This window comes from Tachysurus vachellii, chromosome 5 (assembly GCF_030014155.1).
Source record: "Tachysurus vachellii isolate PV-2020 chromosome 5, HZAU_Pvac_v1, whole genome shotgun sequence".
NCBI lineage: Eukaryota > Metazoa > Chordata > Actinopteri > Siluriformes > Bagridae > Tachysurus > Tachysurus vachellii.
Window position 1 is genome coordinate 17,992,974 of NC_083464.1, and position 14,648 is coordinate 18,007,621.

Consider the following 14,648-nt stretch of genomic DNA (forward strand, 5'->3'; position numbering starts at 1 on the left):
GGTAGGCAGTCCTTAACTCTCAAAACAGCCACAGATCTGAATCTCCCGTTGTACCACATCCCAAATGTGTTCTACTGGATTCAGATCCGGTCACTGGGAAGGCCACTCCGAAGGCCAATCACACCGAACTCACTGTCATGATCAAGAGACCCATTTTGCATTGTGACATGGTGCATTATCATGCTTGATGTAGCCATTAGAAGATGGGTAAACTGTGGCCATGAAGAGATGCACATGTCCAGCAATGCTCAAATAAACTGTGACATTCAAGTGCTGATTTATTGGAAGTAACAGGCAAAAAATGTGCCAAATAAAAAAAAAAACATGACCCACACCATTGCACCAACTTCACCAGCCTGGACTACTGACAGAAGGCAGGTTGGGTTCATGGATTCAGGCTATGGGTGCCAAAATCTGACCCTGCAGAAATGCTGCTCAGAAAATGTTTTTATTCTTTATTACATTCTTTATTCGGAGTAAACTCTGAGACTGTTGTGTTTAAAAATCCCAGGAGATAAGGAGTTATAGAAATAACAAGCCATCTGGCACCAACAACTACAATGTGGGCAAAATCAGTGAGTTAAAATTTTCCCACATTCTGGATGTGAACATTACCCTAATCTGTACTGTACGTGTTTCTGCGTTGCACTGCTGCTACACAATTGACTGACTAAATAATTTTGTTTGTTCAAAAAGATAAATAAACATAAATTTGTGTACAAAATGAATTGTGGAGCATGGAAGGAGTGTGCATCAATTGTACACTGTCACTATTTGTGTGCTCAGTGTATGTGATTGTCCTCCGAGACATCAGACAGCACTAGAAAACGATGGAGCAAAATAGTCTGCTGTATTTCAAGTCGGAAACAATTTCAGACAGCTTTGGTCTGTAATGCTACAAATGGACCCCACTCCTCTGCGCATTAATCGAGTTATTTAGCAAATGTAAACGAGAAATCTGATTATCTTTACTTTTTCTCCCCTTTATTTTTTGGAGCGATAGTAAGACAACTTTAATGCTTGAAGAAATGAAAGATTTGAATATTCTTCAGCTTGTCGACGGGAGGAAATTCAGGAACGGAGACATGTTTAGAAAGTTGTCAGATAAGATGGCCTTGGCAGGTTATACACGGAGTGGATGGAAAGTCCTGCGGCAGTCTAATTTTCGAAGCTAAAAGGCAGAGCAGCAGCAGTAGCAATAGTAGTATTGGGGTAAGCCCGGTCGACTGCCCTTATTTCGACACTCTCGAAGATCTTTTAGGTCCCATCCATTTCTCAGGCACTGAGGGAAGTGGAGTAGATGTAGGCTTCCAGGAGCTAATGCCAAACCAAACAGTGGAGGAGTGTGGCCTCATCACTATCATCACCAGGTAGGCATGAACACTATTGTTTCTTTAGTGCACTGTCTACACTCAGACAGGTGATTAGCCCACTAGCCATATTGCGACTAGAATATGTTTCGGTACATCTGAACTAGTCCTACTGTCTTTCTTAAAACAACACCGCAAACATTTTCCACTTTGAATTGATTAGGATACGGTTCCAGCACAAAACTTTCAGTAGCTTAATTTCAGTTGTTCATAATTTCATATTTTCTGTTATCAGAAAATGCCTCCAGCATTAGAATATATGTAAAGAAACATTTTTTTGTTTGTTTTATTTATGGGCTTACAGAATGGAAGTGTGCAAGTACAGAAACCCTAACAGCACACCCCCATCTTTAGTTGAACTACCCTGTGGTTAGCTAGCAAACACAAACAACATGGAACTACTGAAGTTATAACATGTGATTCCACCTCTAAAAACCTTTATGTCTGCTTTTGGATTACAGAGGTGGTTGAAGACGCAGATACACAAGACATGTAAGTGGAAGTGAATCAGCCCACACCATACAATCAACACCTCTGCAACACCCCTCAGGTGAGTTGGGCAAACTTAGTCACATTTGTTCAAAGTTCATTAGTTGTCGTTTTTATGCCACATAAATTCAAATGCTACAAAGTTTTTCCTGAATAAAGAGAAAAATACACCAGCCTTACTGTCAAATTACTTCTTTTTTCCAGGTTCAAAAATCAGGAAAATAAGGCGCAAGGTTGATCAAGACCACTACAGCTTTCTGGTGAATGAAAGTCATAGCTGGCCAGATGCAGAAGCAACAAGAGCGTGATTAACGTTTATTTCATCTCTTATGAAGGCCAATGCAGAGGCTACAGAATGTGTTGTTTCTTAAATGCTCAATGGTCTGCAAAAGATGATTACTCCATACGTGAACAGCCCACATCGTTCGACAGCATTGCACCATCCTGCTCAAAATGAAATTTCAAGTCCTCGGCCATCGATAAAGAATGAAGACTTTGAGGACTATGAGACAGGATAGTGTATGTGTGTAAACTGCCACAGCAGCTAAGAAAGAAGGCCTGGTAAGCTCCATTGAGTCACCTCAGACTTGCTCATAGGGGATAAACACATATACATACACACATACACACACTGTGAACTATATATATTTTGAATTTTGAATTTTTATTATATTAATTCTCTATATTACTCCTTATGCTTATCTTCTGTTCTATGTTTACGTTCTGTAAAGCTGCTTTGAGACAATGTCCATTGTAAAAAGCGCTATACAAATAAACTTGAATTGAATTGAATTGAGGATCTAGTGTTTATAACGAGTATAAAACACAGGCAGTAGCAGAAGCAAAACTGAGAGTAGCACAAGTTACCAACACGCATGTTTAGAAAAACATCATATTAACAAAATTTTATTTAGTTTTCTCAAAGCCACATATTTTATTTTATATGCATTTATTGTCAAATCTGTTGTGCTGCCTGTTTCCTTCCTTCCTTCCTGCCCTATGTTCAGAACTGCTGAACTACTTTGTTTAGAACATTAAATATTGGCAGTTTATATTACAGCGCTGCCAAATACTCAAATCGGATTGGTCAGGTGGAATTATCTAGTTTTTCGTAACAGCAGCTGCCAGAATCTCCAGTTGTAGTTCAGATCACAGGTTAATATTACTGTAGAAATGATAACATGTTAGGTCGCATTAACAGATTGCACAGTGATTTGTATGGAGGACAAATTGCAATAAGCTAAGCCAATAATAATATGGATTAAAAAAGGTCTTGTTACTTAACAAATAAACACATATGACTGCTATGGCCTCAGTACAAATGATGTTTTGCTGTTAGTTTGATAAACAGAACTAATTTCTCACACTGATCGGTCATTCATTAATAAATTAAAAATAATAATCAAATTGCTGTGACAGAAGAAGAATAACGATAATGATAATGATATTAAAGCAAAATAATCAACTTTGGGTGGTAACAGCATGCTTTCATGTTCTATTTTTTTCAAAGCACAGTAGCAGCAGTAAGTGTAACAAGGTTTTTAATGACTAGATCATTCCAACAATGAAGAATACTGTATGTCAGTACTAGAGGGCCAGAGAACCAGAATACCTGTTGATGGGCTTGCTGTGCTCCGTCAGGGAACCCAGCAGTTTGAGAGCATAGACAGGAATTGGGTCTGGCTCCAGAAGCAAAGACTCGTACCTAAAGAATGGGTCACCATAAAACTCAGTGTCATCTATAATAACATCTCTTGTACAATAAGCAATACAATAATGATTGTTGTTGAGATAAAAAGATTGAGGAGGGGATCTTACTGTGGCAGCAGCGCCTCAGTGATCAGCGTTAACAGGCGTGTGTTTGAGGATTTGCCCTCTAAATCACATGTTTCTTTTTTTTGCTCCTCTTCCTCCATCACCTCCTGATTCAGCAAGAGCAGAGTGATATCTGACAGCACCCGTAAACTCACAATGCGCCACTCCACTGAAACACATACAAGAGAAATGTGCATTTGCTTGGAATCTGGAACAACAGCAAATTAATTTCCCAGTGTCTCAAAAGTGAAAGTTAGATGCATTTACGTACATCAGTGATGCATAAAAAAGTGACTAATCACAGCTTATCTTTGACAAATGATCCCAGACAATTCTTCTTTGGCTCATGAGTAGAAAGCTCAAAATAAGACCTGCATGTGTTATGAGTTACCCTTTAGCCTGTCTACTGAGCTAGCGGCAGCACAACTCACCATTCTTACTAAATGCCAAAGACGCCAACGGCGGTAGGATTGCATCCACAACCTTGGACAGAGAAAAAGCAACACATTATTCCCAAACCAAGAGAAGCTCACCTAGATAGTCTAACAATTCATATTCACAGTCACACACAGTGATTCTGGCAAAAGCAGCTAGAGGCAAAAAGTGAGAGAACTCAGGGGAGCTCCAATTTGCATGGAAATGTGATGTCAGCTCATGCCCCTTTGATCATGTAGAGTCCATTACAATGAAATGCCTTACGCCAGCTATTTTTGAAAATTACAATTGGGTTTATGATCATTACGAACTAGAATCATCTCCATAGGAACAAAGGTTGCATACAGGTAGCTTAACGTGGATAGCTATGGGCATTTCTCATACAAAGGTTTCCATTCCATGAAAAACAAATGGCAAGAAAATCCATTAAAATAAAAAAGTCTTTCTAAAGAAAGTGTTATGAGTCACAGGTTTCAAAAACAAACAGCCCATAATTCATATAAAGTAGCTTTAATTTACTGTAATTTTACACAGAATTAAGGTTTATGCCAAACTTTTGCAAATAATCATCATGCTTAGTCTTTACTGTGTGTCTCCATGAAAGCTAGCACTGACAGTGTGGAATGGGGTTTAATGATTTCTGGCGTTCTGTAATTAAGGCACCTTCTCCTATCATACATAGTGTATCTGCAGACTGCTTCCTCTCAAAGCTCCTAATGTGTTGCTTCTACCAAAAGAATATCATCATTAAAATAAAGCCTCAGACAGATAGAAAAAAACTCCACATTGCTGACCACTGCAGTGTAAATTGTGATTTTCTGTTGTCTGCAGTCAGTAAGAACAGTTGTGCTGGCCAGTGGGAAGCTGGGAATCAGTGTTAGGTCCCTCAGCTATGAAGATCGTACGCTGTGTAAAAGAATCCTACAGTATGCTTACTTCCATACTGGAACAATAAAGAACTAAAAAAATAAATGCCCTATCCCACTCCCATAAGAGAGTACAGTACAGTGAATGTGTTTATTGTTGTGGCTCTATAGAATATGACTTCCAGGGAGGTTCATAGCAGCATGAATAAAAGGTTACTTCAATTATATAAAAAGTAAGAAGAGTACTTGCATCTTTTGTTGATCAGATTGTTCTTTCATTAAAGCTTAGGGGCAGAAAATATGGACCGGTCTTAACTGATATTGATTGTATTTAATATTTTTGAAGGAAAATGCACTTCTCTAAGAATGCTTTATATTTGAAACTTTCTTTTTGTTTAAATAAATAGAACTAAACAGCATCTCCATATGTCAAAAACTATCCCAGCAACAATGACTGTAAAGCACATGAATTCATGCCATATGATATCACAGTCCATTAGGGCAATTTACCATAGTCAGTTCACTTACCAGCAGGTTTAGTTAGACAGTGGTTGGAAACCAGAGAACCCAAAGTAAACCTATGCAAATGTTTAACCTAAGGGGAAAACAGACCTCAGAGCTCACAGTCAAACCCTGGACCAGGAGCTGAGAAGTAATGCTACCTACTGTACTCGGTTGTCACCTACACGCATTTCAAGGTAATGCCATTATTTCAACTTAAATGTTTCTTATATATTAGAGAAAAATTTGATATTAAGATATTAATTCATAGATTCTAATTAATACAGCTTACTAAATACTGCACAAAATTATAATGACATTGTGAAATCATAAAAAGTTACACTGAATAATGATATTAAGTTAAAATAATGACAGCAGCTCAACATTTTATTTTCACAATTTGCAGCCCCTAATAAACTCAAAATCTAACATGTAAAATTAAAGTTCATGGAAGATGCTTTTTGAGAACAGAACCAAAGTATCAGACAGTTGTTTTCTCTCTATCACACTATAACACATTTAATTGTAAAAGGCTTAAAAATTTTCCCACCATCAGAAGTGTTCATTGAATACTGAACTAGATTTCACTACTTATGTACAGTGAGTGAAATCAGTCTCCTCTAAAGATAATAGACACTTTAGTCAACTGAGTATGATCAATGATATACTAGACTCATTAGACAAACACCTATGGCTAGTATAGTCTATCACTCTACAGACCCAGAACATTTCCTATATCATTTCCTATTCATATTTTATACTATATCTACATATACTAGCTTTGCTGTTAAACGCTTCAATAGTTTCAAGGCTATTCATCACAATCTTCAACATCAATATTTCAGTTGGGTGACAAAAATGGATTTCATAAGATCACCAAGATAAAATCATTGAGTCCTTTTAAAGAAAAAGTTATTCTTTTTATCTACACTTGTTTGAATATGATTGAATAATAAATAGTTATTATCTAGTACATATATTAATAAATATCTACTTTATATTTGAGTATTGCAATGTAGAGTTTGTGGTCTTGGATACTTGAGTATGCAAAATGTAGTTTTGGTCCCATTACACTGTGTCTGAGTTTGTATACTACACGTTACTCACAGTGCAGTGGTAGCGACTTAGAAGGGATGAGTGCAGGGAAATGGCCTCTACTGCTGACAGGGTGTTTCTTATCAAATCCTCAGAAGCTGTCGGCCCTGCACAAAGGAAAAGGTCAGTTTATTGGTAAAGTATTGAACACTTCTGCTAATCATATCATCACCTATAGCAAAAGAAGTATTCATTTAATAACAGATGAGATGAAAATCTTACCAACAGAACTTCCCAAATTTGTCTCATTGCAGTCGATGGATGTTATGTGATTCTTTCCAAAAACAAAAAAGTAAAGATAGAAGGAATGACAACACATCTTAACAAGGTGTACATGTATATGTGTGGATCACACCTCTTTAATGAGTATATGCACTCACCAGGAGTGCTCCAAATTTGATAAGAAACTCTTCATTCACCACCTGAGGCCTGAAGATCTGCCAAATCAAATCATTCAGATTAGATAGCAACTCCCCTTCAATGATTCTCTATTACACAAAATATCTTTATGACTGCATAAAGTCTCAGTCATCCAGCTGAAGTAACTGCATCATAAAAAAATACAGTTGAGTCCATCAGCTGATAGTTAGACACCTGTACCATAGCAATATCTACTGGTGAATCAAAGGTTGCAGATTCAGAGTGTTAAATAAATAACTAATGAATAAAATCAAGTTCTAACAAATCTACAAAACTTATATCAATCTAGTTCCCTGATTGAGATCCACTTTTGATGATATTACATTACATGTTACTTATATAACTAGCAGATTCTTATTCTACAGAGTCTAAATTTGCTCAACTTCCCTATGGAACACCAGTCTAACAGTCATAAGGAATCAAGAACAGTCTTAATAATGCCTCATGGTGCTGTCATCTAACAGTCAACACATTCTCACTTCTGAGATGCTGCCAAAGCTCCAGTGAGGGATTTGGTGTGACAGAGATGGAGGCGTGCTGTGAGACACAAGGCTGAGGGAGCTCAGGCGTGTACTTGCAGTATTGAGATGATGATAGAGGTAGAAAGGTCATGGCTGCTGAGGGGAAGAAGAAGTCAAGCTGCTGTCAGTAAGAGATTGAAGCTTTGTGGTATGCTAGTCACAGCGCAGATGACCTGCAGTATGACCCTAGCGACTGATGAATGCTTTGTGTTTTTGCTGTCAGCTTTGCAACAGTCCACAGAGATGATGAGAGACAGATGAGATTGGATCCCTGACATGAATGTATGGACGGACAAATGTAAGCACAAATTTTCACTAACATGGATACTATTCGCATAATAATCCAATTCAAATCAACAAGAAAAACAAATGATCTAAAAGAGAAACATTTTAGTTAAAGTAGACAGTTATACAGTAAATAATAGCTACTCATATCTTACTATAAATAAAAACCGTGAAAGGATATCATAGTACACTTCTGAGTGTTAGAATTGTGTATGATTTAACGAATGCTTATAGGTAGGTAGGTTAGTCTTCGTTCCAGAACCTTTGTGGCACATCCCTGAATTTTTTTGTTAATTCCAATCTGTCTTCTGATCTTACTGCTGATGAGTGTTTGTATTTTGTGGTATGGCCTCTATATTTCTGCTCTTGAAGTCTTTTACAAACAGTGAATTGTGATGCCCTGTGGAGTTTTGGAGGTTTGTAATCTCACAGATTTCTTCACTGCTCTCACAATGTTTCTGTCCTCAACTGCTGTGCATACCCTGGCAGACCTGCTCACTGACTGGTTGACAGTTGACCAGTGGTATTTTTTTTCCCTGGCCATTCCAATTTGTTGTACTGATTATGCCCAATTTTGTTTGGTGGCCCTGAAAGATTTTCCCTCCTTTCTCAATTTCAAAATGGCTTGCTTTTCCCCCAAATAAACAGCTCTCTAATCTTCATGTTGGTTTATCCATTTTAACGACAAATGCAGTCTTCACAAGTGAAAGCCAGGGCTCAAAACAAGTGTAAACTTTGCAGTCAATCTAACAGAGCACACCTGGAGAGCAATAGCAACTCCTGACAGTCACATGTTCCAATAGTTTTGATTACTTGATCAAATAAAAGGTACCATGTTCCAAGTTGTTTAAAACATCTAGATGTAACTATCAGGAAATATAAAGCTGACATTCTGATCTCATGTTCATCTTTTGATCTCAAACCCTTGTGTCTTCAGTGTATATCAAAAACAATACAATTGGCCTTGTCATTTCCTATACTGTATATTGTAGAAAAGTACATTCATAATACAATTTGCTTTTTATTCTTTTCATTTTTTTCTTTGAAACAGAACTATTAATGTATTCATTTATGACATTGTGCTGGTTAACCATTTAATTTAAAATGAATTTTAACCATTTGATTTAAATTTGCATTAAATGTTGTGGATTGTGGCAAAAAAAGTGACCTTATTATTATTATTATTTATTTATTTTTTTTTTTATGAAATGTAGCTACATCAACCCCCACCCCCTAAACCCACTCAACACACAAACACCCGCACATATTATAAAGGCTGTAGCATCTTTTCTCAGTGCTTTAGGGAAAAAGAGGTCAGCAAAGCCCCTGAGCCAATGAACACCACCAGCAAATTATTTAATGCAGATCGATCAGACACTTGTGTAAACACATAAATAATTCTACATCAATGCCACCTCCCTCACCATTCAGGCAGGCACATACAGAAACCTTGTCATTAATGACAACTGTAGCTCTTTGTTCATAGATGTCACAGTGTCAACTCCTGAAATAAGCTAATTGCATCAGTGTGACAAGCTATTAACCCCAAAAATAAACCACACAATTTGCCTGTTTATTGAGGTCCTGTCAAAATGGTAAATCATGGCCAAATAGAGATTCAGATTTAATCAACTCATTGACTCACTAAGTGACAACTCACAGAGTTAGACAAAGATTCATTCATGTTAATTTCAGCTTGATGGAGTATGTAAGCCATAAATCCAATTTTGCACCATTAGTTAAATCATAATCATAATATGAGTGTGTTTGAGTGTGACTGCAGAAATATAGGTGAACCTTTAATGCTGGACACCACACTTGGAACTTTTAAAAAACAAAAAACAAACAAAAAACCCTCAAAATAAATGACGGGTTGGTCTGATGCAGCCAATTACCACATAATATTTATTATTTTCCAATAATGTCTTAAAGTGTATTATTCCACTTATACCACAATTTGTCAGTTATTTTGAATTTATTTATTATAGAACGACATACTTTATTTAATAATTTTTTATGTGCCTTTAATGCTGTGTAATGTCTGCATGTTAGTTCCCATTATCATTACCATTTCGTTTCATTAACGCCCTTTGTTTTTTCTCTAGTTGCTCTAAATGAAAAAACTATCCTGAAGAATTTTGCCACGATGAATATGACAAAAGAAAACTTTACCTCAAACCACTGAAATATAAATGTTACATAAATGGCAGCATGTACAGTTTTTTAGGATCAAATTATTTGAGCCTTTTCTATACACTTCGACATGAATTTGATGTTACTACAGAAACGGAATTTGATGTTACTACAGAAGCGTTTTAATATCAGAGCCAACGCTACTGTCAGAGCCGTCTGTTATAGAAATTTAGTCAACACTTGACCAATCATATTTAAGAATGAATTGTGAGTATTGACGTATACAACGTTTTGTGTATCTAGTTAAAAAATACCTACAAACCGATTAAACACATTAAAAATCATGGAGGCATGTCCCAAATGAAAGCAGAATGTTAAGGGCTCACATAGAAAGTGTGTGTGACCTGAGCATCAATATTAATTTTCCCATCGCTCCACACACCTGTGAGGAAAGTAGGTTCAGCACTACCGCAGTCATTGGAAGGTTTTGTTTGAGCTGACGTGTCTGGGCATTGGAGGGGTGCCTCCTTCCCACAATGCTCCCTAATGCTGTCAGGATGTCATCTGCAGAAAACCAAGAAAAACAAAGGTAGGACATAATTTCTAATCTTACAAAGCAGCAGCAGACTGAAAAGACAAATGACTCTCCTCCTAAGAGCCCTGCTGTTGACATCTGTCTCGCAGATGTGTGGTGTCCACATCCACCTACTCACGGCTTAACTTGCCTCTAGTACAACAGAAACCAGTCTGAAGCAGTTATAGGGAAGTAACAACACTGATTTACAAATGAAACTGCAGGAAAAGATCAATATTTGGCCTTGTGCTCCCAAATACAATCAGAAAGGTAATTAAAAAGAGAGACAGATCAAATTAGACTCTGAAGTAATTGATGCTCATTCTCTTCAACCCTCATCTGCCCTTGACTTGTTCTCCTTCAGTCATTCCTTTTCTCACATCATGCATTTCACCACCACCCGCTCCCTGTGTAGCCTTGCTTTCCTGTCCCCATCTCATCTTCATTCTCCCTACTTTCCTCTCCCTGGCTCTCCTTTTTTGGGTGTAATGTGATTGATTTACCAAGGATAGCTGGCAGCTCCTGCACTGTGTGACGGATGAACAGGGCCAGGCATTTTGACAGATATTCATTGCCACTTTGTTGCTCCTTCCCTTGTGCGGCCTTTCGGGTGTCTCTCTCAATGTACATCACTAACCTAAAAGAGAATGGTCAGAACAACATTATTATTCAGAGACACACATCCATGGAATAATTCTTGCGAACACAGAAGATGCATTTCATCAATTACACTCTATGCCCTGAGAGAGGACAGGATTGAAATGGGATGGTAGTGAGTCAGTAGAGCTTCATAGAAAATAAACAAGGTATACTGTGAAATGAGGAATATTATAACGTGAAATGTGTGTGTGTCTGTGTGTGTGTCTGTGTTCCTGAACGCTGAACATGCTTAATATGAAAGTATTAATTTAGTTTGAAGTGGAAAGGACAAAAGAAAGTCAAAAACTTTACCTTCTCTGTATTTCACTACTTTGGGAAAGACCACTTTGGTCAATATTATAGATGAACATTTGGTGTCTCTGGAGTCAATACAGTAAAAAGAACATCAGTGATAAAAGAGTGACTATGTGAAAGTATTCTATAATAATAAAACTGACCAAGAACAGGTTTAAACAAATTAATATAATAGCAGACACTCTTTGGTTGCATAAATATTCACTCCCAAGCTGTAAATCATGTGGGATATGTCTCTGATCATCTGTTTTCCCATATTTTTGCCCATTCACTTTGGCAAAGTTGCATACTGTAATTTGCCTGACTGGATGAACAATGTTGGTGAACAGTAACTTTCAAATCTTGCCACAGATCCTCAAATTAGTTAAGGTGTGAGTTTTCGTTCAGGTTCTTGGTTTTGAACCACTCTAGTTTAGGTAAATATATGAATCTGAGGTCCACCCTCAACCCAGATGAATTCTTCTAAGACTGCTATATGAAGTGTTTGGCTTCATATACCTTGCTCTCAACCCTGATCAGTTTCCCAGGCCCTGTTGATCAATACATCACACAACACAATGCTACCACCACCATTCTTCACTATGGGGATGGTTTTGGGCTTTATCCAAACAGTGCTTTATGCCAAAATGTTCAATTTTGGTCTCATTAGATCAGGAATCCCCCTGCACATTTTTGCTTTCTCCAAAATGCCTTTGGCAAACTCATAAGGCTTTCCCCCCTCTTCTCTCCACTCCTCCATAATAAGGCCTAGCTTCGTGTAGTATCCAGGCTGGTTGTTCCATAAACAACATCTCCCATCTGAGTGGATCTTGCCAGCTCCTTTAGAGTTACCCTTGGCCTCTTGGTTGGTTCTGACTATTCCTCTCTTTACCCAGTCATTGACCTACTCTAGGCAGAATTGTGATTGTGTCATATTCTTTTCATTTTACAATAATGGATATAATGGTGCTCAGTGGGATGTTCAAAGTTTGATATATTTTTACAACAAAACCCTGATTAATACTTTTCCAGAACTTTGTCCCAGACTTGTTAGGATAGCTCCTTGGTCTGCATGATGCTGTTTGTTCGAGGTATGAGCTATAAGAAATGCTAAGCTCTTCCAAGTATTTATATTGAGCTCACATGATACTAACAGAACACATTAATTATGCAGTATCTAAAGGCAACTGGCAGCACCAGAACTAATGTGCTACAGCAGAATCATACAATGCAGGAGATCATTAAAACCTGCTGCCATGTATCACTCATACACCAGGTGTTGTCAAGGATTGTAGGCACACAGATACATCTCAATATAATTTACAGTAGCATATCACCACCTACTCACTTTTATAATTTGCACGTTATCCGCCTACCTAAAACTATCTACACTTATCTCCACCCTCACTTTGCTACCTAGAAATTTTAGTCCACTTGTTACATTATTCCACATGACACTGTAGTCATCTAATTTACTTATAGACCATTTCCCAAAAAGCCAGAATTTACAATCCAACAACAAAAATCCTGGATCACTGTGCTTCAACCTGTTTGTCTTCATAAATGCAAACAAAATAGTATTAAACATCATAGAGCTAAAATATGGTAATGCTTATGTTTGATTGCAAGCAGATTTAAGTTAGGTGCTTGTCACATCATTTCAGCACATCATAATGAGTTTATTAAAATATCCAGGCTGTTGATGACTGCTTTGCAGCAACCATTTTTCTTTAGGAAGGTGAGAATGTAAGGCCGGGGTGAGAATGTGCTGAGTGAAGCCTATGAGAATCACAGCTCCAGAACAGACAGTTTACAGCAGTCTAGAGGCTCACACTTATTAAGAGAAACTGTTAATTAGCTTGTTCCCATCCAGCACAGCACACTTCTACTCAATAAGTACCTCAACTTTTCCCTGTCAGACAAGACAGTCACAGCCTTCACATTCACTCTGTCTCACTGTCTGTCTCCGACACACTCACACACACACACACACACACACACAGTGTTGTGATAAAATGCATCTTTCAAATTAGACACAGATGAAAATGCAATCAGACAGAAAATTGCACAGAGTAGCTTGAGCCTCACAGTGAAGAGAATCCAGCAATAAATTAGACTGAAATGGAACAGAGGAGAGGAGAAGTTTAAGAAACCAACAAGATTAGCAAAAACAGACTAAAGGAAATATTGTAAATAATAGCACTAACAAACTCAACATGAGTCAGGTGCTCGAAGAGGAAATAATAGAGCAATGGCATAAAAACAAAAAACAGGCGAAGATGAAATAATTTGGACGCTTGGGAGACATCCAAGTAATTACAACTTGGAACCGAACTGTGAGAACGAAACAACTAATATGTTGGTGCAGATTCAAAGCACATTATAGACAAAGGCAAAACTACACATTTAATGAAAAAATAATTAATTAACTAAAATGGAATGGAATCACATAAAAGTCCTATTTATATTGGCTCAACAAAATGTAGTATATCTTTAGACCTGACACAATATAAACTTACTAAACCTTTAAAAATATTTAACTTAGAAATGTAATAAACAAATGTTCAAAACAAAAGACGGATGGATGGATGGTTTGGTTTTCTGATGGGTGGATGTTTTGTTGGATGGATGGATCCGGAAGTCACTGACATTTTTTTAAGTCTGAACTTTAGAGTTCAGGCCCAAAACACCCCAAAACAATGCTCCAATTTCAATATCTGGTGTGTACTTCAGAGAGAAAGTGTGTTTTGTTCAAGATGATTTGGTTCAAGTCATTTTTAACTGATTGCCAGTTAACCCAGTTAACCAATGCTAGTGCATTATTTTATTCTCCAAGTCCATACTAATACTGCATATTAATATGGAATGCACAGTTTTCTCTACCTCCATGTGATCACTACAATTTTAGGACAAGTTTATCCAGCCCAGTAAGTAGTGACTTTAATTTAATCTAATTACAATGACAAGCATAAGAGGATCAAATGAAATATTACTGTTGCATGCCCTTGCAGAGTACAATACTGCTATCCTTCAAATAGTGACAGGGCTGGAGTGAACATGTTATTTATGCCACAAGCGCACTAAATTAGCCCTTGGTAATATTCCCTCCATTCTAATAGGCATTTATGTTGCACAATGCAGGCTATCATCTGGCTGTTTTAGTATCAAATGGAAAGCAGAAAGTGAGAACATGAAAATTCATGGATATTAT

At 37.4% G+C, this 14,648-nt stretch overlaps 1 protein-coding gene across 3 annotated transcripts in view; it reads right to left on the reverse strand.

Annotated features, from left to right (window-relative positions):
- The window catches only part of ulk4 (unc-51 like kinase 4), an 84,508-nt gene that overhangs the window by 38,429 nt on the left and 31,431 nt on the right, over positions 1-14,648 (reverse strand). For all 3 annotated transcript variants that reach the window (XM_060870121.1, XM_060870119.1, XM_060870120.1), the window contains exons 23-30: positions 11,008-11,141; positions 10,373-10,494; positions 6,952-7,008; positions 6,794-6,845; positions 6,584-6,678; positions 4,106-4,157; positions 3,678-3,843; positions 3,472-3,564 (exon numbers count right to left, since the gene is read on the reverse strand). In XM_060870121.1, coding sequence (XP_060726104.1) covers positions 3,472-3,564; positions 3,678-3,843; positions 4,106-4,157; positions 6,584-6,678; positions 6,794-6,845; positions 6,952-7,008; positions 10,373-10,494; positions 11,008-11,141 — 771 coding nt within the window. The remainder of the gene's footprint in view (positions 1-3,471; positions 3,565-3,677; positions 3,844-4,105; positions 4,158-6,583; positions 6,679-6,793; positions 6,846-6,951; positions 7,009-10,372; positions 10,495-11,007; positions 11,142-14,648) is intronic.